Source organism: Moschus berezovskii, chromosome 3, assembly GCF_049115385.1.
Source record: "Moschus berezovskii isolate FMDL1 chromosome 3, NW_MosBer_1.0, whole genome shotgun sequence".
Lineage (NCBI taxonomy): Eukaryota > Metazoa > Chordata > Mammalia > Artiodactyla > Moschidae > Moschus > Moschus berezovskii.
Window position 1 is genome coordinate 39,245,988 of NC_142462.1, and position 25,602 is coordinate 39,271,589.

Consider the following 25,602-nt stretch of genomic DNA (forward strand, 5'->3'; position numbering starts at 1 on the left):
ATCAAGTCGGTGATGCCATCCAACCAGAGGATGACTCTGTCCCCTTCTCCTCCTGCCTTCAGTCTTTCCTAGCGTCAGGGTCTTTTCAAATGAGTCAGTTCTTCGCATCAGGTGGCCAAAGTATTGCAGTTTCAGCTTCAACATCAGTCCTTCCAATCAATATTCAGGACTGATTTCCTTTAGGATTGACTGGTTTGATCTCCTTAGCCTTTTCCCCTATACTGTAGAAAAAAGTATTATTTTTGAAAGATACTATTTTTCTATTAATCTTGTTAAACTCATTCATTGTAACAATATATCAGCAGATTCTTTTGGATTTGCCACATACATATCTATGAAAAATAACGATTTTGTTTCTTTCTGTTCTTAGTCTTTTTTTTCCCCTTACTCCATTAGCTAAGGACGTTCAGGGGCAATAACGGGCATTCTTGCCAGTAGTACGCTTTTAATCACTGCTAAACCCTCTGCCTCAAGCCAACGGCGGGTAATTGTTGGTTCCCAGCTGGAGGATGTGAGTGAGACGCCCACGCTCTCCTTTCAGCGCTTGCAGCGAATTAAGCCAGAGAGTAAGCCTCCCTGAAGCTCGCCTTCCAATTCTCAGGAAGGAGCTGGCAGCCCCCTCTGGTTGCCACGCAACGGCGTCTCCTGACCGGGAGTAGGTGCGAGCCGGTTAGAAGCACGTGCCGCCTCTTCCGCATTCCTGGACTACATCCCCCACAATGCGTCGCGCTGCGGGCCGCAGGTCTCCAAGCGGGGGAAGGGCCAGGCAAGGAGGCGGAGCGGAAGCGGAGTGTGAGGGACAAGAGGAGTAAAATCCCCACAAGCCGGGAACCAAGCTTGTTGCTGATTCCCAGCTCAGGCCTTTCTTCATCCCGACCAGGAGGCTGCTTCGCGGGCGCGGGACGCCGCTGACGCCCGCTAATCGGCTTTCTTTGCGCCGCCCCAGCTCGGAAGCCAGTTGGCGTCGGCGACAGAGACGAGAAGCCCACAAGGCAAGGTAATGAGGAGGGGGCGAGAGGGCAGCACGGCTGGCGGCGTCTCTGTCCCTCCGGCTCGCGTCTCTGCCGGAGCCCCTCGGGCCGGGGCCGCCTCTCCCCGCCGCGCCCCGCGCCCCGCCCCATCGGGGCGGCCGCCGAGACCCCGCTCCAGCGCTGACCCGCAGCCCCGGGCCACGGCCGAGGAGGGTCTTTGTCCCTGCCGCTCCAGGTCTGGCAACCGCGGCCCCTGGGCCCCGGGCAGAGAACCGAGCGTGGCTCGGGCTGCGTGACCCGAGCGGGGCGGGCTGGGTCCCGGGGCCGCTGGCGCGGGGGAGCGACGGACCTGAGCTGCGGGGTTGGAGCGCCCGCGCGGCAGCCGCACTCACTTCTTTTTCCGTTTCTGACAGCTCAGTTCTGTTTTACTTTGAGAGAGAAAGTCAGATGCCCTTTTTAAATTCCCTCTCCAAAACTCAGCTGCTGGGTGACTGGTAAGGATGAGTTTAAACGGCTATGTCGACTGTGGCTTATAATCTCGCAAACCCTATTAAAACAGCCTGGCTTCCAATCCCGATCTACTCACTGCCTGGCTTTACTGACCTTGGTTAATTAAGGCTCTAAGCCTGCATTTTCTCACCAATCAAATGGCCGTAACAGTACACATCTCTAAGTTACTAGAATAAGAAATAATATGCTTACAACACCACAAATTCTTCACTTGGAAAAATTCTTTGAGTGTGATACTTACATTAGCTATACTGAAGTGGCCCCTAGATTGGTGAGTTTTGTGTTTTTCCTTGCTTAATCATTGGCACTCTGGGTTGTATATTCTTCACTTTATATATCTTGTTCACCTTAAACCTAAGTAAAGGATTCTTTAAAATGTGCTGTGTTTTCAATTTCCGCCGTTTTAAGAAGGCTGAGAACATTCTTGGAAAATTGATGACTCTGCTTTTTGTGGGTCCGCTTTAGATATGAGGATTTACCCCACCCCCATCCCCAGATGTGTTCTGTAGGGGATTCTTGGAGGAGCTTAAGTGTTTTGGCAGAATAAGCATCTAGGTGTTCTGCAGTCCTTAACCTGGGGCTTCATCATCTTTACCTTATGCCAGCTTTTTTTTTTCCTCCCCTTTCTCTGTACTTTTCTACTGTTTAGTAATTTTCACTTTTGGGCTTTTTGTTTTCAAGTTGTAGTGTTCGTTCTCAGGATAAAGCCAGTGATGGCAATACATTTTATAAGAAATGATTTGAAGCATTTCACATTAGTCCTTCTTTAGTTATGATTGTTCTTGCACTGTTTTCTCATGAATTTTACTGACATAGGTGTTAAGTTTTTCCTCATGGAAATCTTTATGGTCCTTTGTTGAAGTTGTTTTCATTTAAAATGTGTGTTCTGTACTATTTTTAGTTCAAATACTGTGCAATCTGAAATAAGGTCTCTTCGTTAAGCTGTTTTTGAATGTATGGTTATGGTGGGGGAAAAGCCAGTGGAGCAAGGTGAATTTTGTGTAATGTCTTGAGTGACACATGCATGAAAAAAAATTACTTAAGGAGAAATCTACTGAATGTGTTTCATTAGGATATCAGAGAACCAGAGAGTACATACCTGAGGAACGTATTTAAACTGTGGGAGATGGCATAGTGCACTTAAAGATTTCTGATTCATTTAGAAATGTGTGGCAGAAATACTTGTTTTTAGGAAAAAATGTTTCTCTGTTGGTGATGTCATTTAGTGCTGTGTATAGGACAGAATAATGACTGTGGAAATAGGAGACCTTGATTCTTGTCCTGGGTCTGTCCCTCTGTATGACCTTAGTTTCCTTTGTGGTTCTCAACTTCCTCATCTTTCAAATAAAGAATTGGTCTGATTCCAGGGACTCTTCTAACTCAGACTTTTCAGTGATAAGTTCTTTTTTAATGTGGGAGAAAAATGATGTTAAACCCTTTTAATAATTTATTTGTGTGTTAGGGTATTTTTTCCCCCACCTTGGGGAACGGGTACATATGAAAGAACAGAAAGCTGCTATAAACAAGAATCTCTTTTCATCCCTCTTTCAGGAGCTGCACATGTTTTCTCTGCATTTTTGACATGGTTAGTTTTCTTCCTCCTTTCTCTGTATCTCTTTTCTTTAGTCACAGTCTCTTTATCTGTTATCCCTGCTTTTATATAACTTGGGATCCCATGGACAGAGTACCTGGCAAGCTACGGTCCATGGAGGCCCAAAAGAGTGGGGACAGGATTTAGCAACTAAATAATAGTATAACTTGGGTTTTAGTCCCCCTAATTCAACCTCTTTGTTTCTTTTTGTGATATTATTATTTATTTATTTATTATTTTTACTCCCCACAGCTTGTTTTTGTGTGTGTGTGAAGTCTCAGGCAAAGGTGCCCAGGCCTGGTCTGGTCAGCTGTGGAAGGGGAGGTGGGGTCATGTGGCGCAAACCATGATTGGCTGAGGCAGTGGGCAGGTCAGGCTTTGTGCCTGAAATACCCAGTAGGGCGTGATGTATTTTGGATTACACTTTTACTGTGCGTAGTGCTTGAGTAGTTTCCCTTTTGCTCTAACATTCTCCTTGTCACCGTCGCTTATTTTATCCGTTGTCTTTTGTCCTCTCCAGTGCTGTCGTCTTTTGCCTCTCCCCAATATTCCATCTAAAATTGATCTTAGATCTTGAGATGTGATATTTCTGTGTCTTAGCTGGAATTATAGTGTAGCTTCTTCCAAGGCAGTTCACATTTTAAGTCTTAGACCTAATTAGTAGTGGGTGGCTGTGTCCTACGTTAAATTTTTTCCCTAGTTGTTAGCCTCAGGCAATATTATGTAGAGAAACTAGAAAATATTTTAGGAATGAACCTTTCTCCTGAAATTACATTCAAAGGCAAGTCTGTGGCGTACTTATTTCTTTTTTTGGAGAGAACTATCTGAACCTCTGAGCTCTAGTGAGAACATACTGTGTCTTTTTGTAATAAAGATCTGCTTTTCCAGCTGTAAATCCCATAGGAGCCCAACAGGCAGTGATTCTTGTAGCACCTTTGGCTGAATGAGAGCTTCTGTGCTTGCTAGTTGCTGCTGTTGCTGTCAATAGTTACTTCAGTTATATATTCATAACGGCACAAAAGTAGAGCCCTGAATGAATGCAAAAATGGGACTTGAAGGAGAGAGTTCCAAGGTAGGATTGGCCATCCATTGAAGTTTTGAGTCTTGTTATTGCAACGTTTGCATAAAAATACAAGGAAGTATTTTAAGATCGGCAGTGTGAAATGCAGTGTTTTTAACATTTTTGACTGCAGCCTAAAGAAAGGGGCCTTTTAACCTACAGACTCCATGGCTATATAACTGTGTGCGTGTGTATGAAAAAAATATATAAGTATATAAAGCTGAAAAAAAGTTTTACAAAATAAAATCTATATTCTGTGCAGTCTACTCTGATAATTTCTATTTCATTTTATGTATTTTTGGCTATGTTAGATCTTGGTTGTTGCGTGCGGGCTTTCTCTATTTGTTGGAGGGGCTACTCTCTAGCTGTGGTGCGCTGGCTTCTCTTATGGACAGCAGGCTCTAGGGGGTGCTGGGCTTCAGTAGTTGTGGCGCATGGTATTAATTGCCAAGGCATGTGGGATCTTTCTGGACTAGGGATCGAACTCATGTCCCCTGCATTGATTGGCAGATTCTTAGCCACTGGACCACCAGGTAAGTGTTCTGTGTTTCATCTTGTTGTCTAAAAAGGGCTAGTTGAAAAGTAGATTCTTGTTCCTGGTCTGAGAGTTTAGATGCTTAATTTCCCCATTTGTTTGACATTGGGTAGTCATTAATCCTTCTGATGCTTCCCTTTCCTTATTTTTATTTATCTATTAAAAGGTATTCTTTTCTTTATTTGAGTGCACCATCTCTTAGTTGTGGCACATGGGATCTTTAGTTGCAGCATGTAGTCTCTTAATTGCAGCTTGTGGGATCTAGTTCCCTGACCAGGAAACCATTGAATCCAGGTTTCCTGCATTGGGAGCACAGAGTGTTAGCCACTGGACCACCAGGGAAGTCCCTCCTTGTCTTTAAAATGAGGATCTTGTAGTTTAAATATTCACTGATCCTCTGTCTTTACTTTTCCCAGAGAAGGCAATGGCACACCACTCCAGTACTGTTGCCTGGAAAATCCCATGGATGGAGAAGCCTGGTGGGCTACAGTCCGTGGGGTCACTAATAGTCGGACACGACTGAAGTGACTTAGGAGCAGCAGCAGCAGCAGTAATAATGTTGGAGTAATATATTTGTCTTTAGGTCTTTGGCTAGGGAGAAGCCACTGAAAAATAGCTTTGATATGTAGTTACTTGCATGTTTGTTGTTTGGCAAGAGCTTTGAAAAATCTTTGTTTATGTGTAAGTCTTGTGAATTGGAGTGAATACATTAAGGTCTGTAATACAGTAAATATATAAATTAAAAAAAAATTTCCGCATGTTCTTTGTTTTTCTACTTTAGTGTTTTGTAACGAGCGATATTTTGGAGTTTGAAAAATTGTATTTAAAATGCTTAACAGCAATTACAAATTAACATGCCATCACATTGCCAGATAGACATTATTTCTCCTCCTTCTTACCACTGCCCTTTTCATATTAGAAAAGGTCAAAAAGAATGTTTTCCTGTGTGAAGACCACCATGTCAGATCATTACTGCTTGTATGTTACCAAACAGCAAAACTGCCATTCTCATAAGAAAAGGGAATACAGAGCTTTCTTTTACTTGTGGGTTTCCTTTTGTTCATTTTGGACAATTTCTCCAAACCAGGCCATTCCATGTGGGGATTGGGATCCCTTTCATTCTCATATGTTTGTACTGAGGAGAACAGAAATAAGGAATTTACTGCGTCCTCCCAAGATTCTGGTTAGAATTCTCAAGGTTTTGGTTAGAAGGAAATTGGAGCCAGACTTCATACTTCCATTTCTTTCTCAGGTCAGACCTCCTTAGAGGGCCCCTTGACCTCATAGCTCATTTGGCTCCTCCAAATTCTCATTTTTTCTCAATCTCTCTGTTTATTTTCTTCGTAGCAATTTATTACAAGCTGAAATTACCTTGTTTCTGTGTTTGCTTGTTACCATCTGACTGCTGCTAAAACATAATCTTTAGAAGAGCAGGAATCCTGGCTTGTTTCCATTCACATCTCCTGTTCCTGGCACGTAGTAGGTGCTTTAATAAATATTGTGAATGAATAAGTGAGCAAATGAATGAATAAACCAAGGTCTTTCAGGCTTAAATGAAACTGTATGTAGTAAAGGTTGTGTTTGAATACAGTTCTTTCTGCGTCATCCCTCCCCCTACCCCCTTTATTTTTTCTGGGAATATGTTCTTATCATTGTATTTGCTGATCATGGTGAGGATACCTACATCCAGAAGACCTTGTATATTTTTTCTAGTTCTTTTGCTTATGTTAGAAAAATAAAGATCTAGGATTTCTTAAGTTCTTCCTATAGCAACTTTGTAATACTTTGATTTCTGTGAATCAGCATATTTGAAACTTTAATATGCCAACCTGATAGTTTAAAGAATAGTCCAAACTATATATCTTCAGAATTTTTAGTATCATTGACCTAAACTGCCATTACTGTTTTCTTGTTACATACATACAAAAAAGAACAAGGTTCACTTAATATTATAGTTCATTCAGTATACTTACAAATAGTCTTTTCTCCTGGAGTTAGGGGAGGTAGGGTGGTATAGAGAACAACCTAAATAGTGAGTCAGGACCTGTGTTCAGGGCCAATACAGTTTCTGCTGCTAACTGATTGCCTCCATTGTACACAAGACACTTAACATCTCTGAGCTTTAGTTACTACATCTGAAATGTGAGAAGATTAAATCATATTTCTGCTCAGGTAATTGAAAATAGAGTCGTTCCTTGGTATCTGCAGGGCATTGGTTCCAGGTCCATCTCTACCTTTACTGCCCTGTGATCATGGATGCCAAAATCTTTGGGATACTTAAGTCCCTTGTATATTAATCAGATGGCGTGTTATTTGCAAATAACCTACACACATTGTCCTGTATACTTTAAACCATCTCTCAATTGTTTATAATACCCAATACAATGCACATGCTGTGTAAATTGTTGCCAGTGCATGGCAAATTCAAGCTTTGCTTTTTGGAACTTTCTGGAATTTCTTTTCATTAAATATTTTCTTTTTTTTTTTCCTTTTCATTAAATATTTTCTGTCTGTAGTTGGTTGAATCTATGGATGTGGAACTCAACTGACTGTAATTTTATCTTGCAGTTCTCTTCTCTTCTGCACCTTTGCCCCTCAGAAACATTGCAGGGAGGTCACAATGATGCTCAGGGGAGTTGGTGGGGTTAAGCTGAGGGTGTGCTTAAAGTAAATAGCATTTCTGCTGATTGTTCTCCAGGCTCTGTGGAAGTTATGACTGCAGTGTAAGGCATGTTACTCCTGCCTTTAAGAGACGTGGGACTTAAAGAGACAAGGCTCAGTTGATATAATGTGCTGTGAGATATGAGAGAAGGAGGTGAAAGTGGACTAGAATAAGGTTATGAGGTTTTAAGACCCTTCTCATATAGGTAGCATTTAAACAAATACTCTAGTCTCATTTTAGGCCATATGGAAGAGGAATTGTTCTCATCAATGACATGCTATTAAGTCATCTTAATCGTTTGCTCGCTCAGTTGTGTCCAACTCTTTTGCGACCCCATGGACTGTAGCCCGCCAGACTCCTCTGTTCATGGGATTTTCCAGGCAAGAACACTGGAGTGGGTTGCCATTTCCTCCTCTAGCAGATTATCTTGACCCAGAGATCGAACCCGCATCTCTTATGTGCCCTGCATTGGCAGGCAGTTTCTTTACCACTAGCGCCACCTGGGAAGTCGTCTCTTAAAACATCCCCTGTATTAACTCAAGTTACTCAAATTGCTAACTGATATTGTTGTGTAAGTACCTGATACTACTAATAAATGTTAATATTTATTGATGTTAGTAGTATAAGGTGTCATTTATCCTCACCAATGTTAGGTAGGTACAGTTGTCTCCATGGTGTAAGTGAGACTTTAGGGTTTAGGAAGATAAAATGGACACATGGACATCACCAGATGGTCAACACCGAAATCAGATTGATTATATTCTTTGCAGCCAAAGATTGAGAAGCTCTATACAGTCAGCAAAAACAAGACCGGGAGCTGACTGTGGCTCAGATCATGAACTCCTTATTGTCAAATTCAGACTTAAATTGAAGAAAGTAGGGAAAACCACTAGACCATTCAGGTATGACCTAAATAAAATCCCTTATGGTTATACAGTGGAAGTGAGAAATAGATTTAAGGGACTAGATCTGATAGACAGAGTGCCTGATGAACTATGGACAGAAGTTCGTGACATTGTACAGGAGACAGGGATCAAGACCATCCCCATGGAAAAGAAATGCAAAAAAGCAAAATGGCTGTCTGAGGAGGCCTTACAAAAAGCTGTGAAAAGAAGAAAAGCAAAAAGCAAAGGAGAAAAGGAAAGATATAAGCATTTGAATGCAGAGTTCCAAAGAATAGCAAGGAGAGATAAGAAAGCCTTCCTCAGCGATCAATGCAAAGAAATAGAGGAAGACAACAGAATAGGAAAGACAAGAGATCTCTTCAAGAATATTAGAGATACCAAGGGAACACAAGATATTGAGAAGAGGTGGCAAGAATACACAGGAGAACTGTACAAAAAAGAGCTTCATGACCCAGATAATCACAATGGTGTGATCACTCACCTAGAGCCAGACATCCTAGAATGTGAAGTCAAGTGGGCCTTAGAAAGCATCACTACGAACAAACCTAGTGGAGGTAATGGAATTCCAGTTGAGCTATTTCAAATCCTGAAAGATGATGCTGTGAAAGTGCTGCACTCAATATGCCAGCAAATTTGGAAAACTCAGCAGTGGCCACAGGACTGAAAAAGCTCAGTCTTCATTCCAATCCCAAAGAAAGGCAATGCCAAAGAATGCTCAAACTACCGCACAGTTGCACTCATCTCACATGCTAATACAGTCATGCTCAAAATTCTCCAAGCCAGGCTTCAGCAATACATGAACTGTGAACTTCCAGATGTTCAAGCTGGTTTTAGGAAAGGCAGAGGAACCAGAGATCAAATTGCCAACTTCCACTGAATCATTGAAAAAGCAAGAGAGTTCCAGAAAAACATCTATTTTCCCTTTATTGACTATGCCAAAGCCTTTGACTGCATGGATCACAACAAACTGTGGAAAATTCTTCAAGAGATGGGAACACCAGACCACCTGACCTGCCTCTTGAGAAACCTGTATGCAGGTCAGGAAGCAACAGTTAGAACTGGACATGGAACAACAGACTGGTTCCATAGGAAAAGGAGGATGTCAAGGCTGAATATTGTCACCCTGCTTATTTAACTTACATGCAGAGTCCATCATGAGAAACGCTGGGCTGGAAGAAGCACAAGCTGGAATCAAGATTGCCAGGAGAAATATCAATAACCTCAAATATGCAGATGAGACCACCCTTATGGCAGAAAGTGAAGAGGAACTCAAAAGCCCCTTGATGAAAGTGAAAGAGGAGAGTGAAAAAGCTGGCTTAAAGCTCAACATTCAGAAAACGAAGATCATGGCATCTGGTCCTGTCACTTCATGGGAAATAGATGGGGAAACAGTGGAAACAGTGTCAGACTTTATTTTTTTGGTCTCCAAAATCACTACGGATGCTGATTGCAGCCATGAAATTAAAAGACGCTTACTCCTTGGAAGGAAAGTTATGACCAACCTAGATAGCATATTAAAAAGCAGAGACATTACTTTGCCAACAAAGGTCGATCTAGTCAAGGTTATGGTTTTTCCAGTGGTTGTGTATGGATGTGAGAGTTGGACTGTGAAGAAAGCTGATCACCGAAGAATTGATGCTTTTGAACTGTGGTGTTGGAGAAGACTGTTGAGAGTCCCTTGGACTGCAAGGAGATCCAACCAGTCCATCCTAAAGGAAATCAGTCCTGGGTGTTCATTGGAAGGACTGATGCTAAAGCTGAAACTGCAGTATTTTGGCCACCTCATGCGAAGAGTTGACTCATTGGAAAAGACTCTGATGCTTGGAGGGATTGGGGGCAGGAGGAGAAGGGGATGACAGAGAATGAGATGGCTGGCTGGTATCACCGACTCAGTGGACATGAGTTTGAGTGAACTCTGGGAGTTGGTGTTGGACAGGGAGGCCTGGTGTGCTGCGATGCATGGGGTCGCAAAGAGTTGGACACGACTGAGTGACTGAACTGAACATTTTAAAGATAGAATATAGTCAGCCCTTTGTATCTGTGTATCCTGCATCTGTGGATTCAACTGTGGACACTGAAAAATACTGAAAAAAAATTCCAGAAAGTTCCAAAAAGTAAATCTTGAATTTGCTACTGTTTATATCACATTTACTTCCTGGTGGCTCAGACCGTAAAGAATCTGCCTACAATGCAAAGAGCCCGGTTTTGATCCCTGGGTTGGGAAGATCCTCTGGAGGAGGGCATGACAACCCACTCCAGTATTCTTGCCTGGAGAATTCCATGGACAGGAGCCTGGCAGGCTGCAGTCCATGGGGTCACAAAGAATCGGACGTGCCTAACATGTAGCATTTACATTTGTATTAGATATTATTAGTAATCTAGAAATGATTTAAAGTATACAGGGGGATGTGCTTAGGTAATATGCAAGTAATACACCACTTTATATGAAGGACTTGAGCATCTGTGGATTTGGTTTCCACTGGGGGCACTGGAACCAACCGCTGAAGATACTGAGGAAGGATCATACTGTATGTAATTTCACATGGAGATGGATAGAGAGTACCTTGAGGCTGGAGGTGGGGTAGGAGTGGGAGTGCTCCTTTTTGAAGAGGTGACATTTGAGTAAAGGAGGAATACTAAAGGAGGAAAAGGAATAAGCCATGGGGAGAGCATTTCAAGCAAGGGAATAGCAGTTGTATTGACCCTGTGTTCAGAAAGAATTTGGTGTGTTTTGTCTAGCTTGACTATAGTACAGTGAGCAAGGGGAATGTGGTATGAGATTAGAACAGACAGAGATAATGGTGGTCAGCTATGCAGAACCTTCTCGACTGTGGCCATGTTGCCAAACGTAAGTTTGTGTGCCTCATGCACAGTGAGGCCAAGGAGGCCAAAATGGCAGTTTGGAGCAAGGAAAGTTGATTGCAACAACCACAAGAGGAGAATGGGCAGCTCCTGCTCAGAAACCCTGAACTCCAGGAATTGTTGTATCTTGACGGCTTCTCCTTTGTTTCTGCATTCTCTTCCTTCAAGATTAGTATCTGTTTGAACCTGCAGGAGCCTTCTCTTTACAAACAAGAAGTAGGGGGCACAGAAAGGCATTTACACCTAGGAGGGCTCCACTGGGTCCTACTTGGTTTCAGTAAATAGTTTTAATTTTATTCCAAGTACAGTGGGAAACCATTGAAGAGGTTTTTTTTGGTAACTGTAAGTTTGTTTCCTACATCTGTGACTCTTTCTTGTGTAGTAAATAAGTTCATTTGTACCATTTTTTAAGATTACACATATAAGTGATATCACATGATATTTGTCTTTCTTTGTCTGACTTCACTCAGTATGACAATCTCTGGGTCGATCCATGTCGCTGCAAATGACATTATTTCATTCTTTTTTTGTGGCTGAGTAATATATGGCAACCCACTTCCAGTACTCTTGCCTGGAAACTCCAATGGACGGAGGAGCCTGGTGGGCTGCCGTCTCTGTAGTCGCACACAGTCGGAGACGACTGAAGCGACTTAGCAGCAGCAGCAGCAGCATGCCCCAGAGTGGGATTGCAGGATCATATGTTAGCTCTGTGTTAGCCCAGGAGTCAGTCTGTCTCCTTGCTTACCATCACTACCTTACATCTCCAGAAGTTTTTCTTCATCCCAGAGTATTTATAAAACTCTGTACTCTAAACCATAACTCTCCATTCTCTCCTCCCACTAGCCTCTGGTAACTACCATTCTACATTCTATCTCTGACTAACTCTTTTAGGTACTTATACAAGTGGCATCATATAATATTTGTCTCTTTGTGTTAGCTTCTTTAACTTAGCATAATGCCTTTAAGATTTATCCATATTGTAGCATGTATCAGAATTTTATTCTTCTTTATCACTGAATAATATTTCATTGTATGTATATACCACATTAAACAAAACATTCAGCTGTTCACCTGTTGTTTCCACCTCACAGTGCTGCAGTGAACATGGCTGTACAAGTTCCTCTTTGAGTCCCTGCTTTTGAAACCAAGCAGGACACAGCGGGGACCACCTGGGTACAGAAGTCCTTCCAAGCCCCCATTTCTTTCTTGCAGGATGAAGGCTTCAGCCTGCTAGACCTCCCTAAATTTCAAAGGGCAGATTCAAATAGTTGCTAATCAGGCAAGTAAGGGTATGCAGAAACAAAGGAGAAACATCAGGAAACTATATTGCAGCAATTAAAGTAGTATTCTGGTTCCTCCTCAAGGAATATATATATATATATATAGTATCTTTGAGTTTTTCTGAAGGAACTAAGATTCCCACACAGATAAGGATGGTTAACTTCAGCTGAGCACAAGATTCCTGGAATACCGCCCTGTTAATCTCATCACCAACCAATCAGAAGAGAGTCACATACCATACAGCCCTCATTCCAGATTTTGCCGATGAAAATTTCTCTCTGAAAATCATCAAGGACTTCAAGGTTTTTGAACATGAGCCACCTGTTCTCCTTGGTTGGCCCTGTAATAAACCTTTCTCTGCTTCAAACTCCCACATTTTGGATTGGCTTTACTATGCATCAGTCACATGAACTTGTGTTCCATTACACTTTCAGTTCTTTTGTAATTACACCCAGAAGTGGAATAGCTGGGTCAAATTGTTAATTTTTTTAGGAACTGCCAATAATTCTTTCCACGGCACCTGCACCATTTTGTATTGGGTTTCAGTTTCTCTGCAACTGTACCAACTGTTTTGTTTTTGTTTTTTAATAATTGCTGTAGAAGGAAAAAACATTTTCATCTACCTTCTTTGGTTCAGTCCCCAGGACCCTGCAAACTAAACTGACAAAAGATCAATTAACAGGAGAGAAAGGTTGTTTTATATACAAATGGTTCACATCATAAAAAAATAAAAGAAGCCGTTAGTGCTGAGAGCCTATATACCATTTATACAAAGAGCCATAAATTATGGAAGTGTGATAAGACAAAGGAAAAGGAGTTTGAGCTTCTGGAGTCAGTAAATTGTGGGAAGGTAAATAAATGGAGAAAACTAATGAAAGATAAGATTTGTTTTAGTAAGGTGTGTTTGTTCAGATTTGTCTCAGCATCAGTGCCCTGTCTCCTGTGATAAAGAGTGTTCTCACCTTTTTCATAAGTAATTCATGTTTTGCTTTCAGGTAGAAAGGGGGAGATCAGGGAGGCCTTACTGCATTTGCTGTTTCTCAGTTATCTTCGGCTCAAAATAATCCTTATACCAAAGTGGATATTTTGGGGTGACATGTTCTGATGCCCTTCATAGTCACCCTGATGGTGTCAAGTGGTATTTCATTGTGGTTTGAATTTGCTTTTCCCTAAAGATTAGTAGTTTGAGTACCTTTTCATGTGCTTATTGACAATTTGCATATATCCTTTGGAGGAAGAAATTAAAATTGTGACTATTCAGATCATGGCTTGTTTTGCTCTGAGGACAATGGCTTGAAGTGGGGTTGGAGAGGAATCTAGGAAATCACTTGAGAAGTAGCTGCAGTAATTTAGTTGGAGATGATGGTACTTGGAGCATACTCTGTTGCCCTTCTTCAGGTCTAGTACTTTACAGATACTTCATTTTAAGTGTGTCTCCTCTCTTTAATTTTTCTACTTTTGGGCCATATGGTGTGTAATTCCTTTTGTAATTTCTGCAGTTAGGTGAGAACTTTCCCCTTGGTATTCTAAAAATATTCAGAAGTCTGTCTCTCTTAGGTCAAAATAATGATGACGAAGCTAATATGTTACTGAACCAAAACTTTGACCCGCCCACATGCAGTAAAGCCAAGCTAATGTGCTGACCCTGGGTTGTTGGGAAGGAAAGTACTGTGTGTATTGTAAGGTGCCATACAAGTTGTGATGCTGATAGCTCAGCTTCTTTGTACACTGGTACGAAATCAAATCTCAGAGACAGAGTTTTTGGTGAAGTAGAAAAGGATAGCTTTAGTATTTTGCCAGGCAAAAGCGGGGAGACAGTGGGCTCCTGCTCTCGAAACAACATCTCCTCACTCGGGGAAGATAATAACGTTTGATAGTAAATGTTTAAGGAGGGCATGGTCAATCCGCGGATATTCTTCTGAAGGGTTGGTGGTGAGGTAGGTAGGAGTCATCATCATCAAACTTTAGGTCCAACTTATCTGGGGTCTGCTTGTTTGTGGGAGGCATACCTTAGCTTAAAGACATTGTTGTGTGTATCCTTAGATGGGGAAACAGGACCTTGTCCCAAAGCTGCTCCTGACTGTTTCTCCCTGGTCTTACGTGCTCTCCCTTCCCTGCTTGTATCTGCCCCATTGGAACTCAGGGAAGGTCATGGAGGCTGAATGAAGGTTGTTTCTTATAATCAAAGAAATGGAGGACACAGAGGCCTGTGGGGCCCTGAATGGTATCAGTTGTCTGGGACAGATGATGCTCAAAAAGTCCATTTTCTGGAGGAATTTTTTATAGACAAAATTTGGGGTGAGGGCTGTATGGTGTGTGACTTTCTTCTGACTGGTTGGTGGTGAAGTAACAGGGTCATCTTGTGCTCATCCTGAAGTTACCATCTCCTACCTGTGTGGGGATTTTTCCTGCAGAAGAACTCAGAGGTGTGTTATGTATATTCTTTGGGGAGGAACCAGGACCATGCCTCATCACTGCACTACTGGTTTTTTTTTTTTTGGCCGCACCATGTGGCATGTGGGATCTTAGTTCCCTGACCGGGGATTGAACCCATGCCGCCTGCAGAAGCAAGGCGTCTTAAACACGTGGACCACTGGGGAAGTGTCCCTATCACTACACTGTTGTTTCTTGACTCTTTCTCTTTTGTTTCTGCATTCCCTTACTTTGCTGATTAGCAATTGTTTGAATCTATCTTTTGGAACTAAGGAAAGGTCTCAGAGGCTGAATGAAGTCTGTTTCCTAAAAAGAAACAGGGGACACAGAAAGGACTTGTATCCAGGAGGTTCCCCACTGGGTCCTGCTTGGTTTCAATAATTATTTTATTTTTGCCTTTAAAAACTCCAGTTGTTACTTGGGACATATTTGAAGTTTTACTTTTTAAGGTAATTAGTAGGAAATTAATATAGTGGGCCTAGAAGTTAAGATTGAAAAGTTTTTATATTTTAGACTGTTTTGGTGGAGGATGAATACTACGTGGGTTGTAGCCATAAGTCCCCAGTGACAGTGTAGGCCTTTTATGTTTCTAATTATTGTCTCTATCCTGATCTAGGTGGCCTTTCAGAAGCTGAACCGGTGCTTGAAGGACAAAGAAAAATTGGGGAGTTCAGTGTTCAAGTTCTCTGCCATTCGCAACTTTGAACATTGCACAGAAATGAGTCAGGAGATAGAAGGGCTCCAGGTTAGACATTTATAGCTGTCCTCCTCTTTGCATTTCATGGGGCACGAAAAAGTGGGTTTCAGGCCTGATACTTAGAACTGTTAGCATTTCCTGAGATAAGAGTTAGATGGGCTGCAGTTGAGGAACTTACAGTCAGCTTCCTGTTTGCTCTCCGAAATGGAAGTAATAGCAGAAAGAAGGTAAATAGCCAGTGTTTGTCTCTTGTAAACACCTTAAGGTAATCGTCATGGCAAGGACAAAGAGGGGCAAAAAATCCTTTACTGTTTGAGTAAAGGATTAAGGAATCTCTACTCCCCCCGCTTTTGGGACAAGGGAGATGCTACACATTCACAGAAAGGCTCCTTGTGGGTGGGTCAAAAGTCAGGGGATAACGCCAGGCCATAAAGAGTACTGCTCCTCCCAGAAGCCTTCACTTTGAGATCCATATTGGCTGGGGGGTGTGTGGGCACCAAGGGGAGGATCCCAGGGTAGGTCAGGTGTGGAGAAAAAAACCAAATGATTGGCCTGAAGGAAGACAAAGATCAGGAAGAACAGAGGTGTATAAATGACTTAACCGCCTCCTTATGGGGCTCTTCCTTACTAGGGGGTGCCTGTACCCTTTTATCTCCGGGTGTGCATCTCTGCCTTGCTTCTATCTTAACTAAACAAACTGCTTCTCTGCGTGCTCTCCCACTTGTTGTGCTGTGTCTCTAGTACCTGCATTTATAGTTTCTGCCTCTGTGATAAATGTATTTTTTACTGGGAGCAAAGTTCCAGGGAGAAATAGCTTCTGGCCTCTAGCCATTGCTGGTCTGGTGGCTAGGATTCTGGTTTTCCTCCAGGCTCCCCAGCATTGGGATTAAAAAAAAAAAGAAAAATTTCCAGGTGGTTTTAATGTGAAGCATTCCCTCAGAAGAGACCAAAAGCAGAAGTGTATCCTTTTTGGTATTTTAGTCACCTCTGCTGGGCTTGCTTGGAGTAGCTTGTGGAAATGAACCCTCAGATAACAGTTTCCGGGTCTTCTTGGGTCACTGTGGAGAATGCTTATGGGCTGTTGAGTTGTTCAGCTCTTTGTCAGGCAGAAGCTGGCTCTGGGCCATCATTTCAGCTTAGAGAAGGCTCTAGGGTGTCTTCCACACTCATTTATTCCTTGGTGTCCTTTTGTAGTTCCTTCATGTCTTGAGGGATTAACTGCTCCCAACTTCTGACCTCTTTGCTATTCCCAGAGACAAACCCTTTTCGTAGTAAACCTTATCTCTATAGAAAACCATGTAAGAAACACAAGCAGGTTACACAGTGTATAAATGTCGTACTGCAGAGTCCCTGTGGAATTTCCCTGACTTCCCTCTGAGACGGTCTGCTTTAATTTTGTTTTAGGCAGTGGTGGGTAGACACAGTCCATGTAGAATCAAGGCTATGGAGACCTTTCATGAAAGCCTCTTTTCTGAATCTGTGGTACAGTTGGGTCATACACAGTATAGAGCCCAAAGAGGGGCTCTTTATTTAACGTTTGCAGCTTCTTTGGGTCCCTCAAACTGAGAACTCGGCTTCCTTGTTCCCTGGGATTTATTACTCTGGGGACATACCCTCCTCAGCCGTACCTCTGCCTTGTCTCCTCCCAGGGCTTTCTCTCTGTGTCTGATGTTGGTACTGCCTTTAAGCAGAGTTTGTGTTCATGATGGTGAGCAGTCTGTCATTCCATTTTTTTTGAAATTAATTTTTTTGGCTACACTGCACATCTTGTGGGATCTCAGTTCCCTGACCAGGGATTGAACCTGGGCCATGGCAATGAAAAACCAAGAATCCTAACCACCAGGCCACCAGAGAACTCCCCAGCCTCTCATCCTTAAGCTTGTACCTCCTTGGAGGGATTTTACCTCTTATGGGTTAGGCTCCCTGGGTTTAACTGTTCTCCTTCACTAGTCATTCCGGCTTCCTTACCCATGAACCTCCTGTTCTCTGCCTAATGCCATTTACAGTTTGAGGATTTGTCACTTTTGTGAAGTTTTGTCACTTTTGTGGAGTTCCATAAAACCTAGGAGTTCTAATATGACTGGGTTTAAGGACCCTTTTAAGGGAAAGAAGAGACTCTGAATAGAGATATAGATTCTGAATTTGTGGACTTGGTGATCCTCGTCAAAGTTCAGGCAAGTGAAGTGAGTGCTCCTGGGTATTAAAAAATCTTAGGCAGGCTAATCTCGCAAAGCCTTCCTTTAGTCATCTTTGGAGTGGGAACAACATTTCTTTTGAGGTTGTGTAAATATTAAATGAAATTGTGAAGTGTTTATTTCAGTCTGGACTGGTGATAAGGATTCAGTACTTTCACCACAGTTGTTGCTGCTGCTGCTTGTTTAATGCCATTGCTGTAAAAGAGGGCGGTGGTTAAGAGCCTGAGCTTTGAATCCTCTCTCTCCCACTATCTAGTTGTTTGATCTTGGGTAACTTTTTTTTTTTAATGTAGGATATATATCTCTCTTTTAAAAATTTTTTTATGTTTAATTGAAGGATAATTGCTTTATAATATTGTGTTGATTTCCTGCCATACATCAACATGGATCAGCCATAAGTGTACATATGTCCCCACCCTCTTGAACTGGGCAACTTATTTAACGTCTCTTTGCTTCAGTTTTTTCAACTGTTTAAGTTAGAATGTTATTAGTATGGGATATTATGAAGATTAAATAAGCTAATTTATGTAAGGAGATTAGAGTAGAATCTGGTATGAAGTAAGTGAAGTCAGTAAGTGTAGTAATGATTGTTGCTGTTATTTGACTGAAGTACCTTCTTCTGGTTTTGAGTCTCTTCCTTTGTGGCCTTGGACAGGTATAGTAGCCTAGAGCTTTCTAGGCTCTCATTTTAGCCTTCATCTGCCAAAATACCTTCAGGTCTGTGTTCTCAATTCTCTGGTGATGTCACTTTTCTGGCTTTGTGGGCATGCCACCTTTAGAACCCTGCTTTGACTGCTTCATTACAGATTCCCAGTTGATTTTTCCACTGGGTACTGGGTTGGATAATCTAGCACTCAGGTCAAACTTGAAAAGACGTAAGCACCTGTAAAGACGTGTGAAGGAAGGTTTATACATGTGAAAGAACGTTTTTAAATTTTGCTTGAGAACCCAGAATTTCTATTTTTTCTGAACTTAAATGTAAAACTCTTCATAGAAAAAAATATTAGGTGATGTTTACCTTACTTTGTTAAAGTTTAGTAATCCAATATTGATATTAATGATATTGTTTCAGTGAACTCTGAAGGAGTTTGTTGTGTGCATGATAACTGAAGAAAAAAGCAGAAGTAGAAGAAAATTAGAAAATGAGTTAATTCCTTAATTTTTAATTGCTTTACATAGTAATTAACATACCTAGTTGGTGGTATAGTCATGGTTGTAGTGAGGTTTGGAAAGATGAATATACTTCAGTTAGAGTAGATGGGTGCCCTTCAAACCTTGGTGCTCCAGAATTTATTGGACGTGTATCAGGGACCGGGTGGCAGGGTGGAGTAAAGTAAGAATGGGAATTTTCTGAACCAAAATTGGCAGGACAGTAGAGCTCCCCCTTAAGCATACCTCAACACACATGCATTTGCTAGAAAAACTTTGATTATATGTGTTTTGTATTTTGATATTTTGCATAAGATCATTGAGTAAATACTTTCTTAATTTATTTTCAAAAAGGTTTGAAAGCACTTATGCTAGAAATCATGGCAAGCCACTCCAGTACTCTTGCCTGGAAAAATCCCATGGACAGAGGAGCCTGGTAGACTGCAGTCCATGGGGTCGCCAGGAGTCAGACATGACTGAGCGACTTCACTTTCACTTTTCACTTTCGCACATTGGAGAAGGAAATGGCAACCCACTCCAGTGTTCTTGCCTGGAGAATCCCAGGGACAGGGGAGCCTGGTGGGCTGCCATCTATGGGGTCACACAGAGTCGGACACAACTGAAGTGACTTAGCAAAAAAAAAAATGCTAGAAATCAAATTCCTAGGGCAAAACAGGATTTTCCTGCTGCTTAGCATATATGCTGGCTCATAAATATGTGTTGAGAGTGATTGAATGCTTTACCTTCACTGATACTATATTCATTTCTAGTCTTACTATCCTCAAACTAGATTTTATGACTTCAGTTAAGTAGGTTGGAATTAGTGTGTTTCATTTTCCCACACTACTTTAGGAAGTTAAAGAGTTCTTAGTGATTATTTTCATTAAGCTGTGCAATGCGTGTTTTGAACTCTAGGTATATTTCTCCCTGAAGAATTTTATCCCATTAGACATAATTGAAGAGCTTTCTTCACTGGACCCTTTGGTGATTTGGGCACATTATTACTGTTAAGATGTTTATGATTCCTTGATTGTTATTACTTTATCTCTTTTAAAAACTGAAGTATAACTTTTCAGTTTTTTCCTCAAATTATAAAAATACATACCTGTTTAGAATTGTAAATTTGGAAATGTAAAAAAAAAGTTAGTGCTTGTCATGTCTGGCGTAAACTTAAAAGTATAAACTTAGAAATTATGACTTATTTTTCATCTTAGGTTGGTTATTTTTTAAGATTATCCGTTGTCATTAGTAGTGTTTTCTAGTGACATATTGGCATACTTACTGTGGGTTTTGTTTTGTTTTTCAGTCAGCCATTTTGATCTTCCAGTCTGTTTCACCTTTCCTATTTTTGACTTTCATTTTGGAATCAACTTTTTTTTTTTTTAAGAAGGAAGAATTGCTTTCACACACTTAGGTTGGTGACTTGTATTTGAAGAGATTGATATCTCTGTAAATCTTTTATATTCATCATTTTGGTTACAGACGATGAGAATTTATTCAAAGAGTTTCATGACCATGGCAGTATTTCTTTCAGATAGTTCTAAAGTACTGACATTTATTTCTGGTTTAAATTTTTGAAGAGCTGTGTAAACAGAGCTGATAAAAGACCTGGAAGCTTATTTAGTGATAGAGAAAATTATCAAAAAGAAGACAATGCAATTCCAAATGAAAACTATTTGTAGAATTTCTTCTTTAATCTGTCATTGTCTGTTCTATTACTGATATAGTTAAGACTAATTGCCTTTTTTCTTCTCAATTTTACAGAGTTAATTATGAGTTGGAGGCAACCTTGCTGAAGATGAAGAATGTACATTAGAGGAGGAGATTTTTTTCTTTCACATCTTGATTGCTTGGTGACTTGCCTCTAGGTACCATTTTTCAGTTGAGTCTGTTTGGTTCCTCAGAAATGGTTTTTACAATCTCAAGAAAATCTATGTCCCAGAAATTGAGTTTACTCTTGCTTGTATTTGGACTCCTTTGGGGATTGATGTTACTGCACTATATTTTTCAACGACCGAGACATCAAAGCAGTGTCAAGTTACGTGAGCAGATACTAGATTTAAGCAAAAAATATGTTAAAGCCCTAGCAGAGGAAAATAAGAACACAATGGATGTCGAGAATGGCGCTTCTATGGCAGGATATGGTAAGATAACAATAGAATATTCCTGGTTTTCTCCTCTTCATCCTGTCCCCATTTAATGATAATCATGGAGATCCAACGCACTATTTCATGCGCAGATGTTCACAAAGTAATTTTGTCTTGGCTTTTTATTATGAAAAATTTCAAATGTACTGAAAAATAAAAACCTGATAAATACCAAATAATCCGTCACTTAGGTTTTAACCATTCTAACATCTTGCAATATTTGCTTTGTCCAATTTTTGGAAAATATTTAAATTATAAAAATTGTGGCATTTTACTGCTAGATATTTCTGTATGTATCTCTAATATAATGACTTTTTCCTGCACAATCAGTACTGTTGTCATCCCTAGTTCATATTTGCATTTTTCCTGATTGTCACTTTACTGCTGCTGCTTTGTCACTTCAGTTGTGTCCAACTCTGTGTAAACCCCATGGACTGTAGCCCACCAGGCTCCTGTGTCCATGGGATTCTCCGGGCAAGAACATTGGGGTGGGTTGCCATTTCCTACTCCAGGAGTTTCACATTACTATAGATCATCAGTTGCATAACATCTGTGAATTCCTAAGAAGCAGCATTTGCCAGTGTCTCCAGTGTTGCTTGTTGCCATTCTCCTTTTCACATCCCACTTGCTGCTGTGTTTTAAGTTCCTTACGTGTTGTGTTCTCTCTTGCCTTTAAGACTTAAAGAGAAGAGCTAGATCACGGTGTGTGTGTATGAATGTGTGGACTATTTCAATATTTTTTGAATTAAAATTATACATGTATATATTTAAACAAGCAAACATGTTATGATTGTGAAAGGGCAGTTTTTACCACCTCCAGTTTCCTCAAATTTCCCATTCCTTAGAGTCAGCCATTTAAAATTATTTAATATGGTATATTTGGTGATTATATCCATGCCTCTAAATAGCATGTTCTATGAGCTGCTTCTTGACTTTTTCACGTACAGGAATTATCTGTTTACATCTCACTACAAGGTGAGAGTTCAGCTTTCTTTCTTACTCCAAATTGCATCCCACCCACCCTAGGCTACTTTCAGACACACACATGTGCTTCCTGGCCCATCATAATTTTGGTTGGAACAGTATTCAATGTTTGTATTTTATGACTGTGTTGGTGGCATTTATTAATATTACTGAGCCGTATACTGCATTATGGTTACTTTTCCTTTTCTGTACAACTGTATTTTCCCCTGGAAATAAAATTTATAAGGATGAATTCTTATTTCTTTGCCTACTTTTCTATCCCCACAGCCATTTAAATCTCCTTCAGTGCTTATAAAAGCTGTTTTTTATAAGCATGGAGCCAAGGAGCTAGAATTCTATTTGGGGAGCACATTTGTGTCCATTTGGCTTTGAAGGAGAAGAACCACATTTGGATGGTTCTCCATTCCATCATGTATTTCATATTTCCTTCATATTTACTTCACTGGCTGATTTCCAGAGAAATTTGTGATTCCTTTGGCCTTCAATGTATGATTTGCTCTGATTTGTCTGTGCCTTCTCAGGAATTTCTTGTTACCATTTAAAGTTTATTTATTTATTTTGTTGAAATGTCTAGCTTCTTATAATCAACTTTAGAGCATTTTGCAAAGGTCAGTGTAAGCACTGCTCTACTGAAACAACTTAAATTCTGCTCCTCTAAAGAATGCTTCCTCTCAGCTTGGGGACTGTAAACATTTTCATTAGCAACCAATTGCCAAAGAGTCCTGTTATAAATTGAGAAATAAATATCTACCACTTCATATCTTCAAAAAAATAAATAAATCTCCTTCAGTATATTCAGACACGTTAGGTATTTCACCTCTTTTTTCTTGAGTAAAATCTTTCCCAGAGCCTTTGGATTTGCTCTGGCCTGGACTGTTTCCTCTCTAGGCTTCAGTACTGAATTGTTCTAGGATCTCACTCTACCATCATCCCGTGGGTGCCTTTTCCCTCTGTTGTGTTGGATCTCCTGTATCCTAGAATCCTGTGACTTCCCCTTTATTGGTTAAGCCCTCATTTTTGGGGAACAGACCCACTGGGAATTTTCTCAGAAAGGTAGAAAAAGAGGTTAAAGTCCTTGCATATCTGAATATCTGAAAAGTTTTTTTTTTTGCTACCGTCTATCTTCCTGCCTAACTACAGTTTTGGTACTAGTTTGGAAATAGTTTCCCTCTGATTTTAAAGTCTTTGTTCTTTTTTGCCCTTCTTAGCTTCCATTATCCTTTTGGGAATCTAATGCTGTTCTGGTTCTTCAGTCTTTATATGTGACTTATTTTTGGATGCTTATAAGATTTTTGTTGTTTTGAAATGTCTTTTAAAAAATTTATTGAAGTATAGTTGATTTACAATGTTGTGATAATTTCTTCTATAAAGTGATTCTGTTATAACTATATATATATATATATATATACACACACACACACATTCTTTTTCATTTTTTTGCCATTACAGTTTATCATGGGATATTAAATATAGTTCCCTGTGCTATGCAATAGAACCTTGTTGTCTTGAGATTTCTTGATGATGTGCCTGGGTATAGATTAATGTGCTGGAACCTCAGTGGCACTTTTAAATCCTGAAACTTATGTCCTTTATTCTGGAATATTTTTCCAAAATTATTTATTTGATATTTTTTCTGCACATTGTTTTCATTCTTTCTTTTTGGAATCGTTATTCAGCATTTGGGCCCTCTGAACTGGTCCTGTCAGTTCAGTTCAGTCGCTCAGTCGTGTCCGACTCTTTGCGACCCCATGAACCACAGCACGCCAGGCCTCTCTGTCCATCACCAACTCCCAGAGTCCACCCAAATCCATGTCCATTGAGTCAGTGATGCCATCCAACCGTCTCATCCTCTGTCGTCCCCTTCTCCTCCTGCCCTCAATCTTTCCCAGCATCAGGGACTTTTCAAATGAGTCAGCTCTTCACATCAGGTTGCCAAAGTATTGGAGTTTCAGCTTTAGCATCAGTCCTTCCAGTGAACACCCAGGGCTGATCTCCTTTAGGATGGACTGGTTGGATCTCCTTGCAGTCCAAGGGACTCTCAAAAGTCTTCTCCAACACCACAGTTCAAAAACATCAATTCTTCGGTGCTCAGCTTTCTTTATAGTCCAACTCTCACATCCATACATGACCACTGGAAAAACCATAGCCTGGACTAGACGGACCTTTGTTGACAAAGTCTGCTTTTTAATATGCTGTCTAGGTTGGTCATAACTTTCCTTCCAAGGAATAAGCATCTTTTAATTTCATGGCTACAGTCACCATCTGCACTGATTTTGGAGCCCAGAAAAATAAAGTCAACCACTGTTTCCACTGTTTCCCCATCTGTTTGCCATGAAGTGATGGACCAGATGCTACGATCTTAGTCTTTTGAATGTTGAGCTTTAAGTCAACTTTTTCACTCTCCTCTTTCACTTTCATCAAGAGGTTCTTAGTTCTTCTTCACTTTCTGCCATAAGGGTGGTGTCATCTGCATATCTGAGGTTATTGATATTTCTCCCAGCAATCTCGATTCCATCTTGTGCTTCCTCCAGCCCAGCATTTCTCATGATGTACTATGCATATAAGTTAAATAAGCAGGGTGACAGTATACAGCCTTGACGTACTCCTTTTCCTATTTAGAACCAGTCTGTTGTTCCATGTCCAGTTCTAACTGTTGCTTCCTGACCTGCATACAGGTTTCTCAAGAGGCAGGTCAGGTGGTCTGGTGTTCCCATCTCTTTCAGAATTTTCCACTAATTCCCCTTTATTTGCTTTTCTAGTTTCCACCTTTTTGTCTTTTTGCTTTATTTGTTGAAGTTTTTCCTCAGCTGTATTTTCAGTTCTATATGGAGTTTTTCATTTTGTCTCTTTCATTTTTAACTGCTAAGAGCTCCATTTTTGTTATCTCTCTAAGGTTAATTAGTGATAACTTTTCTGAAGTGTTCTTAAATAGTGAGACACTAAAACCTTGATGGGAAATGCTGAGTTGCTGAGTGGTGTTCACTCGGATGATCTGACTGGGTCATTTGTTTGGGAGTATCCTTACATTGACTTCTGATTACTAACTACCTGTAATTCGGCCAAATTTCACAGGTTAAGGGCATAATCCTTCACAATGCTGACCTTACTTCAGACTCCAGACATATGTTTGGGTGTCCCCAGGTCATCTCCACTTTTTTTCCAGCTCTCTACAAGTTCCAGGGTTCCCACTATCCTCTCAGGTTTATAATGCATGAGATCAGCTCATGGAACTCACTGAAAGCACTATACTTACTGTTACAGTTTTATTACAGCAGAATGAAAATCAGAATCAGCCAAAGGGAGAGACAAATATGGCAGGTCTGTGAGGATTCCAGGTGCGAAGTTTCTTTTGTTTTCTCCCTATGAGATCAGAACACATTGCCCTCCTGGCATGTCAGCGTGTGTCAGTATTAAGAGTATTGCCAGTGGGAAACTTTGGTGTCCAGAATTTTTATTGATGTTTCATTGTGGAGGTATGATTGATTGATTGAGTCATTAGCCATGTGGTTGAGCTCAGTTTCCCAGTCTCCCTCACCACTCCCCTACTGGAAAGCCCTAACCCTCTAATCACAATATGGGTCTTTCTGTATGGCTTGCCCCCATTCTGAGTCACCTCGGTA

General features: G+C 40.8%; 1 protein-coding gene across 2 annotated transcripts in view; it reads left to right on the forward strand.

Annotated features, from left to right (window-relative positions):
* Nucleotides 1-765: 765 nt before the first annotated feature.
* CCDC126 (coiled-coil domain containing 126) overlaps nucleotides 766-25,602 on the forward strand; it is a 48,789-nt gene continuing 23,952 nt past the window's right edge. Inside the window, exons 1-3 of one of the 2 annotated variants that reach the window (XM_055420589.2) lie at nucleotides 766-997; nucleotides 15,427-15,555; nucleotides 20,616-20,995. In XM_055420589.2, coding sequence (XP_055276564.1) covers nucleotides 20,758-20,995 — 238 coding nt within the window. In that variant the 5' untranslated portion in view covers nucleotides 766-997; nucleotides 15,427-15,555; nucleotides 20,616-20,757. The remainder of the gene's footprint in view (nucleotides 998-15,426; nucleotides 15,556-20,615; nucleotides 20,996-25,602) is intronic. The other variant, XM_055420588.2, reaches the window with a different exon arrangement.